This window comes from Mercurialis annua, linkage group LG3 (assembly GCF_937616625.2).
Source record: "Mercurialis annua linkage group LG3, ddMerAnnu1.2, whole genome shotgun sequence".
Taxonomy (NCBI): domain Eukaryota; kingdom Viridiplantae; phylum Streptophyta; class Magnoliopsida; order Malpighiales; family Euphorbiaceae; genus Mercurialis; species Mercurialis annua.
The window spans coordinates 71,614,395-71,631,337 of NC_065572.1; the positions used below are offsets into that span (position 1 = coordinate 71,614,395).

Genomic DNA, 16,943 nt, shown 5'->3' on the forward strand with positions numbered 1-16,943 from the left:
GTAATAAAAATAATTCCTGTTGCAAATGCTCATTATGAGCTTGTTGTAAAAATAATGTAGCGCAACGGTTGTATGGGATAAACACTCGCTTAAGAGAGTAGAGCCACTAACATTCCGCATCCTCGAGAAAGGGTAGACCAAGCATAGGGGCTTCGAGAGGCGAAGCTCTGCTTTATTCCACCAAGTCAAGGTATCGGAGTTGTTAAAACGGGTGCAGTGCAATTGTTGAAAGTGATCTCTCTTTTTTGTCCGATCGAGTTTCATTGATTACTATCAAACTGATTTTAAACATTTTTAAGTCAATATTAAACAGTTTACGAATTTGATCCACTAGATCACACCGGTAATCAACTATTTTAACTCTTGATGTTGATTAAATTAGAGACAACTTTTACTCTCTTTCTCCAGATACAAGAACTTTCATTAACCCAATATGCAAAAGTTAGAATACATTTATGCTAATCTGATATAGAACAGAACTTTTCAGTAAAAATACGCAAAACATTATTCATATAACACCTAACAAATCTTAAAAAATTAAATTACATAATTACTTTAACTTTTAACAGGTTAAAATTGATATTAATCGAGTTTATATAAGTAATTTAATAATTATTATTATTGCACTTTTTTTTTGGAAATTTAAAAATGCAAGTGAAACCTGTGTTAGTTATGAATCCAGTAATAGGACCATTACCATATCAAATTTCATGTACCACAAACAACTCTGCTTGAGCCATTGAGCCACATACCAAAAAATATAATATCATTTGTTCTGGATCAGCATCAGCATGTCCTGTATTTACAGCCAAAAATAGTCTCCAGTCTAATAAGCTGGCAACATTGGCAACAAACAATCTGTGCAAGCATAAATTTGAGTAATCAGAAATGACAGGATAAAACAGGTTGAAGGAATATACAAAAAGCTAAATCATGTTAGAGATACAAAGGAGTAATGCAAAATTTTCGAGATGAACTACAATTGAAAGTTAAATTATTTAGTGAAAAACAGAGTTTGAAATAGATAATTGTTAGAATATATACAGATTTTGAGAGTTGAACTGTTGGGTTCTACAACATTTTGCCTGTATAAGGAGGATGGAGAACAATGTGAAGGTACGGCAAACTACTTCAAAAAATCAGTTGTAAAGTAGCAAATAGATAACAACTTCGGGCTGCTAGCAGAATCTAAATGGACAATCGTTGGAACATTATTATCTCAGATAAATAACAAAACAAACCTGAGATATGGCAGCAATCATTTGTTCTGCTTAGAGGCAAAAGTCCTCTGGATAGTTGAAACACCATCCACAAATTTTGTTCGGAAAAGAACATTGGCTTCGTTGAACATGCCTTGTTTAAGTGAAACAACAATGAACTACAAGATAAAAATAAATCAATCAATAAAAAGCTTAGGACATGATTTCACAATAACACATGCTTTAACAAAAGTTGAAACTTCAGCAAAAATATATGTATTACTCCATAAAGAAAATGATAACTTCATAAGACCTGAGAATGAGGGAAGTGAGCTTTGATCATTCCCCCTATGTTCTGTGTGTGGCTTAAATCCAGGGCTGCATCAACCTGTCGATCACCAAAAACATTAAATCACTTGTAAATTCAGATTCCAGCCTACTACAGATTACTAACCCAATGTTAAAAGAACATCCAAGGATAATTTGTATGCATAAGCCTACGTGATTTAACTCCATAACACAAAAGCTTGAAACTGCGATTCAGACATTTACATAAATTTTCTAATTAATATAGATAAATGTTTCGTTTTCCTTTCATGCGTCCTATGCAATAAACATGGAATCTGCCTGAATGTTTCTAATACAATGCAAGCATATATTTAAGTTTAGAACCAACAGTATGCAAAACAGAAAAATGGATGGTTACCATATATTACAGCCAATGAGCCAAATATAATACAGGAAATCCAACCAAAGCATACCTCATCCAGGATATATAGCGGAGCTGGCTTGAAGAGAATTAATGCCAGAGAACGTCGACCTCCACTTAATTCTGACAAGGACTGTTTCCAAACACTTCAAAATGCAACACGAACCTCCAGACCATCAAGGAAACTGCAACCTTCAGGAGTTCCTAGCTTTGCCATGGTTCCAGGCAATAGGGTAGAAAAGATGGACCCAAAGTCACTGAAGGAATTATTAAAAAACAAATTCAGGAAAAATATTTGGGGAAACAGCAATTTGAGTATGCAAGAATGCATGAGAGCTGTAGAAATAAGAAGTAAAATATCTCACCTGTTAATTTTAACCCAAGTAACTTTAAGTGTTTCCTTCTTCTCATCAAGCTCTTCAATTACTTCCTTGACTTTTGACTTGTCATTCTAGTTAAACATAATGCTAGTATGCACATGCAATCAGAGTAAAGTACCTCTATAATGTATTTTTTTGGCCATTAAATCATTGTATTCAACTTCTGCTTTCTCAAACATTGCCATAATCTTCTTGTTCAAGCCTTCATAGAAATGAAACAGGTGTCAGTTCTGCAAAAGATGCACTATATACATATGTATATCCATAACAATTGTATGCCAAAACATTTCAGTCTAAGAGTTAAAATTGCTGATAACCATTATATGCCAATTGCAGCATAACCGTAACATAGTAATAAAATAAGCTCTCCAGGCTACATACCCTGATTGCTTAGCTTGCAATTTGTCAAGTTCTTCCTGAGCTTTTAAAGGATCACAGGACAGAAAATCATAATCCGTTCTTCTTCCAAATAGTTTGCAATCCAGCTTGAAAAATAAGTGAAACTTTAATGACTCTTGAAACAAAGTAAAAGTCGCTCAAATCATAAAAATGCATGCCACTAGAAGTTACAAAAGTATGCAAGCAGCTTACTTGCGGCTTCCGCCAGTCAAAAGACCACTTGGTTGAAAGATATCGCCTTTAAGAGTAACAGTAGGAGTGCGTATGTCCCGATTAAAAGTGATCTATGAAGTTATTCTCCTCGTCAGTTTCTTTAATAAAATTGCCAACCAATATATACCACGTCACATCATTAGGTACGAAGGCATTCTTGATGCCTCTATGAAGAAGCAAATAGGCATCATCAAGCATTCCCTCTTTGCAATGCCAATAAATCAAAGTGTTATAAGTAATTGCATCAGGTTGTATTCCTTCAGCCTGCAATTTGTCAAAGAGATTGAGAGCCTCCGGAACTTGTCCCATCTTGCATAAACCATTGATAAGGCTGTTGTAGGTAACAATGTCAGGTGCTATACCTCGATAGATCCAGTCCCTACTCAGAAGCTCAAGCGCATAATTTACTTTGCCAACTCTACAGAACCCATTAATCAATAAATTGCACGAGATAATGCTGGGAACAAAATCCTTTGTTAGCATCTCATCAAATAACCTCAATGCTTTATCAATGGCCCCAACTTTGCAGAATGCTTTTATTAGGCCATTGTAGGTGATTTCATCAAGACAGCATCCTCTGAATAGCATATCATCTACAAGCTTAAGAGCTTCTTGAAGTGCACCTCTTCTCAAAAAAGCATGAATCAATGTGTTGTAAGTAACTGTGTTGGCAATAACACCCTCCAGTAACATATCTCGATATAGACCTACGGCATCTTCCATTCTATCAACTTTGCAAAGACCAAATATTAGAGTATTGAACGTAAAAATGTCAGGCTTGCATCCTTTGGTTGACATTTCGCCAAGCATGTCCAGAGCTTCATGAACCTTCTCGCTCTTGCATAAAGCACGTATTAGGATATTATATCCCATTATGTTGAGTCTAAATCCCTTCTCAGAAAGCTCATTTAAAACATAACCAGCTTCCTTTAGTTGACCTTTCTTGCAGAATCCATCAAGCAAAATAGTGTACGTGATTACATTGGGCTTGCAATCATTGACAGACATGTCGTTGACCAATTCAAGAGCTGAACCCATAAGTCCCTTCTTGCAAAGCCCATCTATCAGTGTGTTAAATGTAAAAACATCAGGCCTACAACCATTTTTTAACATCTTATCATACAGTAAAGCCTTAGCTTCATCCAAACATCCACGCTTTACATAACCATTAATCAGGATATTGAAATGCACATTATTTGCAGCAGGGATTTTGTTCAGCAATACCTTGGCTTCATCAACTTGCCCTACTCTGCACAACCCATTCATTAGAACTCCATAAGTCATATCATTTGGAGTGAAACCCCGGATAAGCATCCGGTCAACCAATTTTGCCCCCTCATGAATCCTGTTGAGCCTGCATAAGCCATGAATAACATCATTGAAGGTATCAACATCAGGCATGCAACCCCAAAGAAACATTTCATCTAAAAGTTTCAAAGCTTCATTTAATCTATCCCTCTTGGAAAGTGCATGAATGAGAGTTTGATAGACAATTGCATTTGGGGTGCATCCATATTGCATCATGTCTTTAAGCAATGAGCAAGCATTATCAACTTCGTTCACCATACAAAGTGCTTTCATCACCACCCCAAAGGTGTATACAGTGGGTATAACACCCTTGCTCAGCATGTCATAAAAAACATTAGATGCAACACTAGGACAGTTACCAGATACAAGTATATCCAGCACAACATTATATGATCGAAAAGTTGGTTCACAGTCATAAACACCCTTCATATCCAATAACAATCTAGTAGCTTGGCCGGGAAAGCTAGCCCTCCCATAATGTTTCATTATACACAAGAATAAGGACTCTCTAAAAACAATCCCTTCCTCTTGCATCTGCAATAACAATTTGTCTATTGCTTTAAACTCCTTGGCTGCCCCAAGCTTATCAATTAACACATGGTACACGTCAAATGTGTGACAGTAGCCCTTTTGAGAACCTGCCCGTTGGAATATAGCCATCGATGTGGATACATCAAGTGGCAATATAAGCAGTTTACAAAGCTGAAATGGGGTGATCTGATTAAAAGATCTTCGAAGCTCTTTGAGGTCAAATGGTTTGAGTAATCTTTCCCATTCCGTCTCATTTTCAGAACCATCATCATCTCGCAAGCTGCTATAACTAAAATTCCTAGAGAACCCCGCGGGAAAATTCGGGAATTTGCGCAAAAACCGGAAGGTTTTGCCCACATGAACTGTGAGCTTTGCTGCTTTCAGCATTAGTGTGCATGAAGTACTTGGCCGTCAAAAGCTCAGTACATTCCACATTGCATTCTAAACATCATAAAAAACCTTTTATCCACCTGAAAAAAGAGTTCAAAAGAATTATCAAAAGTTCAAGAAAGTTCATGAACAAGTAAATAAAATAAATGATTGTAATCAAACATAAACCAATAATAAAAGCTCGGTCAAGTTGACATATCCTGGAATAACCATCTGAATATCATGGAGTAAATACGTGCAAAAACAAATACACATTTCTCAGCGGCATTTCAACAAACACGTAACCTGCATTCTTCCAAGAAAAAAAGAATCTAGCGACTGAATAGTTATATAAACCCTAACGTGGAGAAAAAGAAAAGTCTACCGTAAACAGATGCTAAATGGCTTTAAATTAAAATCACTGTAAGCGACACCGATCGGAGTTGCCCACGGATATGAAGCAGCAACTTTACTAGCAGATTTTGATACAGGATCAGTTGGCAAGCTTGGACAAACGTTGTCGTTTAATTTTGTAAGCAGGTCTCTTAACTGTTTATTAATTTTCTCCTACTCTTCCTATTAAAAAAACGAAAAAGTCCTCCCAACCTTTTTAATTGCAAATGTAGCCCGTATTTTATTTTAGGCCTAATTACTTAAAAAAATCCCATCTTAAAATAATTTTTCGTTTATACCCTGACCTAGGAAAAAGTTCATTTGTACCCTTTTTTTGATTTTTCGTTTTCAATTGTACCTCAAAATTTTATTTTTTGGCAATTTAATTAATTAAAGGATGAAAACATTAAAAATAATTAAATAGAAGGGTTATATCATCTTTTTTTTATTTGAAAAAATACAAATAAGTTAAAAAAATTAACGATTATTTTAAGTTTTTTCTAAATAAAAAAAAATTCAATTTAGTGCTTTAGGGTAGAGTTGAAAATGAAAAATCAAAAAAAGGGTACAAATGAATTTTTTCTAGGTTATGGTATAAACGAAAAAATATTATAAGGTGGGGTTTTTTTAAGTAATTAGGCCTTTATTTTATTGTGTACAGTAGTAATATTTTTAAGGGAAAAGGGTCAAAAAAACCCTATGGTTTGCCACTTAGATCAATTTGGCCCTCAGCCTCTTGAAAGGTTCAATTAAGCCCCTAAAGTTATGAAATTTTGACAATCAAGCCCTCCATTGTAACACCGATGCTAACTCTGTCTACCCATTCCTACGTGGCTCTATATTACCGTTGCCATTAAATGATATGGCAGAGAATTAATGACATGGCAGAGAATAAGTTGAATCCCTACCTAATTGAATCCCTAAAACCACAAAATTCCTAATTTCATCCCCAAATCCCTAAATAAAGCTTCAAAAAACCCTAAATTCATCCCTAAATCCCTAAAGCTTCATAACTCTCTGAATTCCACTACTAGCTAGAGAATGCCATCTTCGTCATCTTCTTCAAGCAATTATCGTTTGCAACGAACCGGTACTGTCGAGTACAACTATCCGGGTTTTCTTAGGTGTTATTGTCCTGGAAATTGTATTGCGCCAAGATATGTAGCTTGGACCCAAAAAAATCCTGGACGGAGGTTCTACAGCTGCCGCAATTACAAGGTAAGATTATGTTTTGTTTCATTTCGTTTTCTTGTTTGTTCATGACAGAATAGGCTGTAATTTCTGGTTTATGCAATGTGGTTGTTCATTAGAGAAGTGGCTGCAATTTCTTTGAATGGCATGATGATGAAATGAGTGATAGAGCCAAGTTTGTAATAAACCAGTTGATAGCTGAAAAACAAGAACTGCTCATGGAAAGAAGCAGTAACAGCAAGTACAATTATGATGAAGAAGTTTTCAACTTATGGCAGGAATTGAAGAGTTTGAAGAATATAGAGGAGAAAAGAAGTAATGAAGTCAATAGTACCAGAAAAAAATGCAGTTGGCCTGTGTCATAGCTGCAATGTCATGGATTATTTTGATTGTGTACTTTTTAGGCAGGATGATGTAGTCAAGAAGTGTTTGCAATTTAGGGAATTGGATGATTATGGATGGCACATAGTGCTCTGTTTTGTAATGCTTAACCTTTTATTCCATGATGTTAGTTTTAGGCAATGTTTCATGTGTTTAATGCAATGAGATTTTACTATGCAATGTTAAATTTCATTCATAAATAACAACACATTTACCTCTCTCAAAATACGACAGGACATTCACATTGAGAAATAACATTTCATTAACCAAAATACTGCTTACATAACAAGTATCTAATGAAGGCAGCAAAACAAGTTCATAACTGGCAGAGTTTAATGCCATCAAAATAAACACACTCATTGTATAATGCCATCAACAAAACATACTCCTAACAAAATCCAAAGTACTTCCCAAAAACAGTGTATTTGAAGGACTGAACAAGTTCCTAATGAACTTACAAAAAGCAAAACAAAAAACATATGCAAAGTAGCTGAACCCTCATTGATGTCCTGGTACTTTTTCTTTGCCTTTTTTCTTTGCAATGGCCTCCTTTTGTAGCTGTGATCTAGTGACTGCTGGGCCTCCTTGCCATTTCAGACCTCCTCTTGGCTTAAAAGGAAGATTGTCAGCATACCTAACTTGAGATCCAACCCCTCTGAAATTGATGGATCTTGGAGTGACACCAGTTGAGGGTGTTTGATAAGTTCTCTCCTTTCTAATGAGATTCTCATTTGGTATTGCGAATCTCACATTAGCATCTTCATTGGTTATGCCACTTCTTGATGCCATTGTTGTTTCAGCAACAATATGTTGTTCCCCTAGCATACCAGGCTGCTTAGCAAAAGATTTCTAAAAACATTAATAAACCCAGACCAAGTGGACATTTTTATAAACAGTAATTAAAAAGTCTATTAGCTTACATGCAAAGTAGTTGCCATCTTGTGACATAAACACAACAAACGGACAACCAACATTTGAGATACACTTAGCTCTAATACGACCCGGTTCATTAGGCTTTATTTTAAACTTCCTACCCACATCCACAACATACTTAGCTATTGATTTCCTTGCCTCTTTGGCATTTGCAAATATCATACCTAATATGAACTGGGGACTACCATCTGCTGCATTGAAATGCACAGTTTCAGCCTCATCCTCACTATCACTGTCTCTATGACATGGTTCACCACCCTCTGAATCACTACTCCCACCAGTGTCATCCTCTATCACAGTAACCTTTTCAGCCCTGTCCTCTTCAGCATTGCCCTCTACACTGCCCTCTTCATCCTCACTAATCTGTTCCACACTGCCCTCTTCTATGCTGTCATCCTCACTAATCTCTTCCACACTGACCTCCTCCACACTGACCTCATACAAGCCATCATCCTCTTCCATACCATCATCAACTGCAATAGGCAATGGTGTATTTGCCATAACAGACTCACTTGCATCTTTACTAGCATAAATGCAAATCTCATTCTTCCAACAAACCCTCCTAATATAGTTCAGTATAGTGTGAATTGATTGATCATTCACCACTAGCATGACACCGTTATCTAAATCCCTCCCAGGTTGCAGAAAATAAATTTCATGAACCGTTGGATACTCCAAGTCAGTAAGGTACTTATTCTTTATAGCCCAAACATTCAAGTAATCTGAGTCATAATTAAATTTGGTAACCATTTTACCATTCACATACTCCAATTTAGGGTTAGTTGACCAAGTACCACCATAATTAAAGTGCACATCAATTGGTTCCCCTTCAACCATACTGTTACAATAAGTAAAACACAAACACAGGGACCACATATCAGAAAATAGCATAAAAAATACACATTATTGAATACATCTCAACAAGCATGGACCACAAGCAATTATTTTTTACCAATTTTCTGTTTTCAAAACACATCAACCAACAACAAGAATCTTTATTACGACATATAGGGACCACCCTAAACAGAGATGACAATAAAAAAAGGGAAAAGAACAGAAAAGAGGAAAACAAACAAATACCTGAATAAAAAATGTTTTCTTCCTCGGTAATATATTTTTTCTTGGCAGGGAAACCGTTTTCTTCCTCCCACTCGTCACTTTTCTTCCTCCCACTCGTCACTTTCAATTACTGGAACCCTAATTTTACTGTAATTTTCGTAGATATTGTTTGTCTTAGGGGTGAAAATTCTTGATTGAGAGAGAATGATGAAGGAATTAAATTCCAACGGTAATAAACCCTAATTTCAGATTTCAGGGTAACGTGTAGTTTTGGTTTTAGGGATTCAACTTATTCTCTGCCATGTCATTTAATGGCAACGGTAATATAGAGCCACGTAGGAATGGGTAGACAGAGTTAGCATCGGTGTTACAATGGAGGGCTTGATTGTCAAAATTTCATAACCTTAGGGGCTTAATCGAACCTTTCAAGAGGCTGAGGGCCAAATTGATCTAAGTGGCAAACCATAGGGTTTTTTTTGACCCTTTTCCCTATTTTTAATATGACAGAAGATACAAAAAAAACTTTCGCCTTTTTTTCAAAAGTATATATTAGCCTTTTTATTTTTTTAGGCACAATTAAGCCTTCGTATTTTTAAAATTAAACAATTAAACTCTCGTTTTTTTAAGATCGTACAAGTAAACCTTTTTAGTTTGCTTTTGGGACACTTACCCCCTCAAATTTTCGGTAAATATTTTAAATATTTAAATTATTTTTGAACATTTTATATAATTGTCAGAGAAATGTCAGCCATTAACGAGTGTTTCTAATGGTGTTGGACGAAATGAGTTATTTGTTCTATTTGAAAATTAAGAGGGTTTAATTATATCCAAAAATAAAATAAAAAGATTGATCTGTATTTTTATAAAAAAACTACGAGATTTTTTTTATACCTTTTGCCTTTTAATATTGAACAAACTACAAGATTTTTTTATACCTTTTATCTTTTAATATTAAACATTGTAGTAAGTAGAGTTTGTTAATTTCTGTGCAGGCTAAGGCGCTATTTGTAAAAAAAATGAAATTAATGATTCTTAACACTTAAATTGTTTTTTTTTTTGGCTAGTACTAATATAAGAATCTGTCCAAGTAATAATTTAGAAAACGTGGATCAGAAGTGTATAAATTAAGACTTGATCAATGGCAATATAATCCAAATGATAAGATTTTAAGAAAATATTTTATAACCCACCAGTTTGTGTCATTTTTTATTTTTCTCTTCACACAAAATTTTATTTATACAAATTCTTTTTAAGAATATATATATTCTAAATAAAATTGCTATATTTTTTTATTTTCACGTTAGATATTCTAAATAAAAAATAAAATTGCTATATTTTTTATTTTCATGTTAGATGGACAATAAAGAGAAATAAAAAAAAAGACTAAATAGCATTATTTTTCTCGTATAATATAAAATCAGTTGACACTGTTTAGATTAATTTTAAATAAATTTTTTAATTTAACAAATTATCTAAATCAGGGCTTGAGACAGATTTTGTATTAGTGCAACATTCACATCCTGTTGCATAATAGTGTTAAACTAGCGTCAGTCCCGTGCGTTGCACGTTTTTTATTTAATTAATTTTTTAATTGTTATCAAAATTTATTATATCAATTTATTTTTTTAGTTATTAAATTATAAATTAAAGGCCAAATTTGCAAAAAATATCAAAGTTTTGCTATTTATGTCAAATTTTTAAAATTTAAATGCACACAAAATCACCAACTTTCGTGTATTTTTGGTATCTAACATAATTTTTTAATTTTGACAAAAAAGTACATGAATTTTTAAAATTTTGCGATTAAAGACACCGACACTGTTTTTAGATTAAAACGCCGTTTTGGATATAAAATAACACTACTTTTCAAAGAAAAACACTCGTGGTTTTAATTACAAAAAAATAAAAAGTTATGTTAAATATGCCAAAATTAAAAGATTATGTCAAGTACCAAAAACATGCGACAATTTATGATTTTTGGTGCATTAAAACCAACTTTTAAAAATCAACAAACATAATCCGTTTTTGCATATTATGTTTATGTTATAGCCATTTTTGAACCGGTTTGGTTTTTTTTATTAAACCTTTTATTATAACACATCCCGTAAAAGTTGTGTATATGGCTGCCATGTTGGCAAGAAATTTTTTTTTATTTGAATTTGGCTATAAAAGGACAACAATTTGTCAAAGCGGATTATTTGTCGATTTTGAAAGATTTGACATAACTGATAAAAATCGCAAATGCTTGGTATTTTTAGAGGGTTTTTCCTAAATTAAAACTAAAAAATACTAATATACTATATAATTAATCATTAATGTTATTTTCATATTTTTAAATTGTTACCAAATTCAAACAAATATTGTTAAAATAAAAAAATCATAAAATCTTTCTTAAAATTTTAATTTATAAATAAAATTACCAAAATAATTAATATAACAATAAAAATATTACATATTTAAGAAGTTTCAACAGTAAGAAATCTGAGTAGAAGTACCATGAAATAGACACGATTCGTTACCCTGTATAATAAAATTATCTAAAAGGCAACTAAAAGATCATTTATACAATTTCTAAAGACAGGGTAATGAGGTTCAAATCCCTTTATATATGCATTGTAAATTTTACTATATAACCCTTTTCACCAGTAAAAAAATCCTTTGAAAAAAATAAACATCAATATTAGGTATCAAAAACGTATATTATAGCACCGACGTAGTTTAAAGAATGTAAGTATATTACTTCTTTAAACTTTTTTAAGGGTGATAGGTATTTAATATAAATAAAAATGCTATAAAAATAAAGACATGTGAGAAAATTAAATACAATAAAGCACAATTCAAATAAGATATGTATATATCAGTAGGTTTAAATGTAAATTTTTTAAAATAATAATTTATCAAAATTAGTTAGACATTAATATTATATGTAAAATTGAAACAAATAAAACATTCACATTTATTGCTAAAAAAGGTATTACCAAACTAAATTTTTAAAAATATTTTTTAAAAATAATAATTTAATTAAAAAAAAACTGGTATATTTGAAATTTATTTGTAATTATAATTGAATAAAATTAATCAACCAAAAAACTAAGATTATAAAATAAATTATCAATTATTTTTGAATTTTTATCAAATCATTTGATATAATAAAAATTATAATTACGTTTCTTTTCATAATTTTAGGTTGAAACAGAAAGTTAGCAAATCAATAAATTAATGTAGTTTTAAATTACAATTGTAATTATACTTATATATTTATTAAATCAAATTAAGTATTCAACCAACTAATGAAACATACTAATAATTAATCAAGTGTTTTTCATATTAAGTTAGCAAATAAATTTAACATTAACAACTAATTACTTTCATATTAAGGTAGCAAATAAAAAAAATTAGACAACAAAAAGACAATTATCATTTCTCTGATCGTAAATGAGACAGTGCAAAGTAAAGATGAGTATAAAAGAACTACATCGTTCACATATACATAAATTCAAAGAAACAAATAGAAATATACAAATAATCATTATCGTCGGTATTTTGCTCTCAATACATTTAGATAAATATAAGTAAAAAAATTATCCTTTTCCCTTGCACTCATTTAATTTAACTTTAAGACATTGTTCTTTGATTAGAAGATTTAGATCTACTTGAAGAGTGAAGTGCAATTGATTCTTTGTACTTGTTTCTCACATATTTTCTATAAATAAAAAAAAACTGGATTGCTAAACACCGTCCCTTTTTACTTAGCACCGCACAGCCACATTACATTTTTGCCGTTTTCACTTTTTGAATAGAAAACCAACTCATAAACAAAAAACATAAATCCTCTCAACTCATTCAACTCTATTCAAATTCATATTTTACGAAAATGTCGGATTCCGAACGAGATGAAAATTGCCATAATCTTCTAAATGAATCTGCAAAACATAAATACTTACGTTTAACAAATCGTAATAATATGTAATACAAAGTCGTAATAATATGCAATAAAAAATCACTGTAATTATTAAAAAAAAATCATTTTAACTTTTTTTTAAAAAAAAAAAATTAATTTCCGGCCGCGACGTTTCGGTCGCGGCTGGAAAAGGGGGACGCCGGCGTCCTCTCCAGAAGAGTGGACGCCGGCGTTCGGCGTCCCCTCTAGAGGAGGGGACGCCAATTTTCGGCGTCCCCTCTTCTAGAGAGGACGCCGAACGTCCTCTCCAGAAGAGGGGACGCCGAAAATTGGCGTCCCCTCCTCTAGAGGGGACGTTGGTTTTCGGCGTCCCCTCTTCTGGAGAGAACGCCGAACGTCCTCTCCAGAAGAAGGGACGCCGAAAATTGGCGTCCCCTCCTCTAGAGGGGACGTTGGTTTTCACGTCCTCTCCTCCGGAGAGGACGCCGAATTCCAGCGTCCCCTCCTCTGGAGAGGACGTGAAACGCAATCGTCCCCCTTTAAAAAATTTAAATAAAAATTTAAAAAAACTATTTTTTATTTCGGAAAAGCCGGAAAAACTTGTTTCCGAACGTCGATATTCGTTTCCCGACGAATTATACTCGTTATCCGTCATTTTACTCGACTTTTGACGTAGTTGTTCGAGTGTGTTCGAATGAGTTGAGAGAACTTTTTTTTTGAAATTTTGCTAGAGGGGCAGAAATGTCTTTTGCCTGTGCGGTGCTAAGTAAAAGCGGGCGGCGAATAGCAATACCCAAAAAAAATGGTAGAGTAAAAATACTTACAACCAGCCTATTTATATTAATTTAGTGAAGGAAATGATTAGGCATAGCTGTTACGATAATTTTAGCATATGAATTAATTTTATCGATGTAATACAAATAAATGAGAAAGTTACTTTTTTAGTCTCAAATTATAAATTACTATTATTGACTCAATTAATGCAATCTTGTCAAAAAATAAAAAGGCATAAAGTCTTATTTCTTTAGATTGAAATTTATAAAAAAAAGTTAGCAAAATAAATACTATAATGTTAAAAAATTAATTTAAAGAATAATACATAATCTTATTTAATCTTAAAATAATATAAATATATTTTTGATATTTTATACTAAAAAAACACATATAAATATTCATTTATTCAACAGATTAACTTTTTTTTTTTTGTAAAACGGAATCTCATTCAATTTTTTGTTACGGTGAATAATATAATAATTTTACTTACCTATGTTTCATCTATCTCACGATCAAGTAATATCAAATTGGTCAATACTGCAATCAAACACAACATACAGCACTAAAGAATTAAAATTATAAAGATATATATAAAAGTTCACTGAAATAAAAATGATAACCATCAAAATACCTCTTTTGCTTCATCAAATATTAAATCCATCAATACCCTTTAAATTTGATCACAATACAAAATCTACACGACAAAATCAAAATCAAAATCAAACTCAAACTTAAAATCAAACTCATATATAATTGATCATTTTTTTTATAGTGATTAAGAGAAAAAACAGAAATACTTACCTCGAAAGAATTCAGTATTGAGAAAGAATAAAAATGTGAGAATGGTTGTGAGAATGTGAAGTATCATAAAGCAAATAAAATTAGATTAACAAACCAATTAAATCTTACCTTCATTCGGAATCTATTTTTTCTTGATGAGTGCATCTTTATTATGAATAAATCTTCACAATACTTGCATAAAAATATAATCAATCATGAGAAAATATTTCATCAATAGATACAAAAAAAACAACTAAAAAACCACAACAGAATGAAAAAAAAAGAAGAATTTAACTTATCTAAAAAGTTAGTAAAAAATGTAAAAATATGAATATATATATATATATAATGGTAAATTATAGGTTAATCAAAAGTTTTTTATTATTAAAGGATTTTAGACACTTTTTAGGGTTTAATACTATCTTTTTAAAGCAATCGATTTAGTGGTTACCAAAAAAACATAACTACCCCATTTTTTTAGTATTTAAATAAGGTAATTTAATTTACAGCCAATATAACTTGCAAAATAGAAAAGCCTCACTTGACAACTTATTTTATAGGTTAAAAGTGTTTAATGATAATATGAAATTATTGGTATATTTAATGTATTTTGTATTTACTTTTCATAATATAAATTGCCAAAATTAGTAACAGCTCTATAGTTAATAGCTTTCATTATCTCTGATTTCATGGCTAAAAATTACCGTTATCATTGATTTCATATGTCAAAGTTTTGAAAATTATTAAATGTAGATAAAGGCCAATTATTGCATAGATTAATTAGTTGATGTGGAAGTGCCACTTGGCATTTAAAAGAAAGAAAAAATATTTAAAAATACATGTGGAAATGACACATGTCAATCATTTGGAAAAAACGTCCTGCTTTATATATATATAGTAGATATGAACCGTTGGACTAGATAATGGGTTTGGTAAGCAGAAAGTTTACAGGCCACTAATCTAATGTCACTTGGCTAATCATTTCCTCCATACATCACCACCAGTCATCATGCTCCACTTTTTTTTTTCGAGGAAACAAAACTATCCGAAGTAAAAAGTAAAACATAAAAAAATCCGAAACATTCGACCCAAAATATTGGACATCCGAGTATGAATATGGATAATCATATTTGCTGATCTCTTGACATAAACATAACGAACTATTTATATAGCTCTCAAATAAATTCTTCAATAATTAAGCCAACAGAAGAACAATCCTCTAACGCTGAAGAGAAAATTTGAAAAAGAGGAAGTGTATCTATTTCAAACCAAACATTATGCATAGCCAATCCCTAATCTAGGATATTGAGGAATCTTTGAAATTAATGGCTTCCGCCATACTCTTGTATCGACCGAGCCCTACTCTAATGTATAGTCCACTATGATGTCGCACCACACAAGCGACACCAAGGCCATGATTTTGATAGTTGGCCGGATTCGTATTTATATCTTTGGTCGTATGTGGTTTATGGAATGTAGTAGCTATTTTATAAAAAATGAATTAGTCATTTTTTATTTTTTAAGAGAAGTATTTAACCAAATATAGTCTTTGTATTTTTTTGATTTGGTCTTTTTTTGAATCTTAGTCTTTATCTAATTCATATATTTAGTTTATTTTGAACTTTTTGATATTTTGGATGGTAAAATAGCATACATTACACTCACTGTAAAACGCACATGAAACCAAGTTTAGATTTCAACGTAACTCGACATGTTGGTAAAATGAGCCACATCATAAAACTTGGAGAAGGACAATATAAATACAAATTTATTATTGGTATTTTGTGCTTCACTGCTTCAAAAAAAAAAATGCATGCATGCATCTTGATGCTAGCCGAAGAGTGTAGCTGTACGGCAATCCTCCTCCTTATTACATGCTCCAAACTTGTATATTATTTTGCATAACATAACTACAATCTATAATCCATAAAAATTAGGTGGTGTGGTTATAATTGCCTCCATGAGGATCATCTTGAGGTCCATAATCTACCATCCCACCATTCTTTTCTGCACTCAACAACAATGACATATTTATGATTTGAAAGTTTAGGAACCCAATTAAATAAAACTGAAGCTGGAAGTTCATATTACAGACAAATTAAAGTTTAGCGACCTGTTTTGCTATTTTAGCGAAACTAAATGTATTATTTTCTAGATTAAATTAAATGAGAAAAATTAGCTACTTTTCTGTCGAATATTTATATCACGCAATGTTTATGCCATGTCATTTTTACAACAAGTCAGTGAGTATATGCAATAGAAAATTTATAATTATTACTTGCTTTCCTCTCATTAAATATTCTAACACGGTAAACGCATTTGTGACATGAATGACGTACGTAGCACAACCGTTGTTGTATGATTATTCTTTTTTACCTGCCGGAGACGGGCCATTAGGCGGAGGCTGGGGGCGTGCATCACTT

The 16,943-nt window shown here is 32.2% G+C and overlaps 2 protein-coding genes across 2 annotated transcripts in view; both read right to left on the reverse strand.

Annotated features, from left to right (window-relative positions):
• Positions 1 to 666: 666 nt before the first annotated feature.
• The window catches only part of LOC126671145 (structural maintenance of chromosomes protein 2-1-like), a 30,454-nt gene continuing 14,177 nt past the window's right edge, over positions 667 to 16,943 (reverse strand). Inside the window, exons 19-21 of the mRNA XM_050364862.2 lie at positions 1,513 to 1,587; positions 1,242 to 1,378; positions 667 to 858 (exon numbers count right to left, since the gene is read on the reverse strand). Of these exons, the coding sequence (XP_050220819.1) occupies positions 1,259 to 1,378; positions 1,513 to 1,587 (195 nt within the window). The 3' untranslated portion in view covers positions 667 to 858; positions 1,242 to 1,258. The remainder of the gene's footprint in view (positions 859 to 1,241; positions 1,379 to 1,512; positions 1,588 to 16,943) is intronic.
• On the reverse strand, positions 3,791 to 5,663 carry LOC126671147 (pentatricopeptide repeat-containing protein At5g64320, mitochondrial). Its single transcript, XM_056105202.1, has 2 exons — positions 4,125 to 5,663; positions 3,791 to 3,961 (listed from the first exon to the last, which is right to left on the reverse strand). Exons 1-2 carry the CDS (start codon positions 5,124 to 5,126, stop codon positions 3,878 to 3,880), a joined length of 1,086 nt encoding a protein of 361 aa, XP_055961177.1. The 5' UTR covers positions 5,127 to 5,663; the 3' UTR covers positions 3,791 to 3,877.

Coding starts and splice junctions, on each gene's coding strand:
- LOC126671147 (XM_056105202.1), bottom strand. CDS start 5,126: ATGCTGAAAGCAGCAAAGCTCACAGTTCATGTGGGCAAAACCTTCCGG. Junction 3,962..4,124: donor GGCAAGTTGATGAAGCCAAG/GTATTGCTGAAC, acceptor ACACACTGATAG/ATGGGCTTTGCAAGAAGGGA.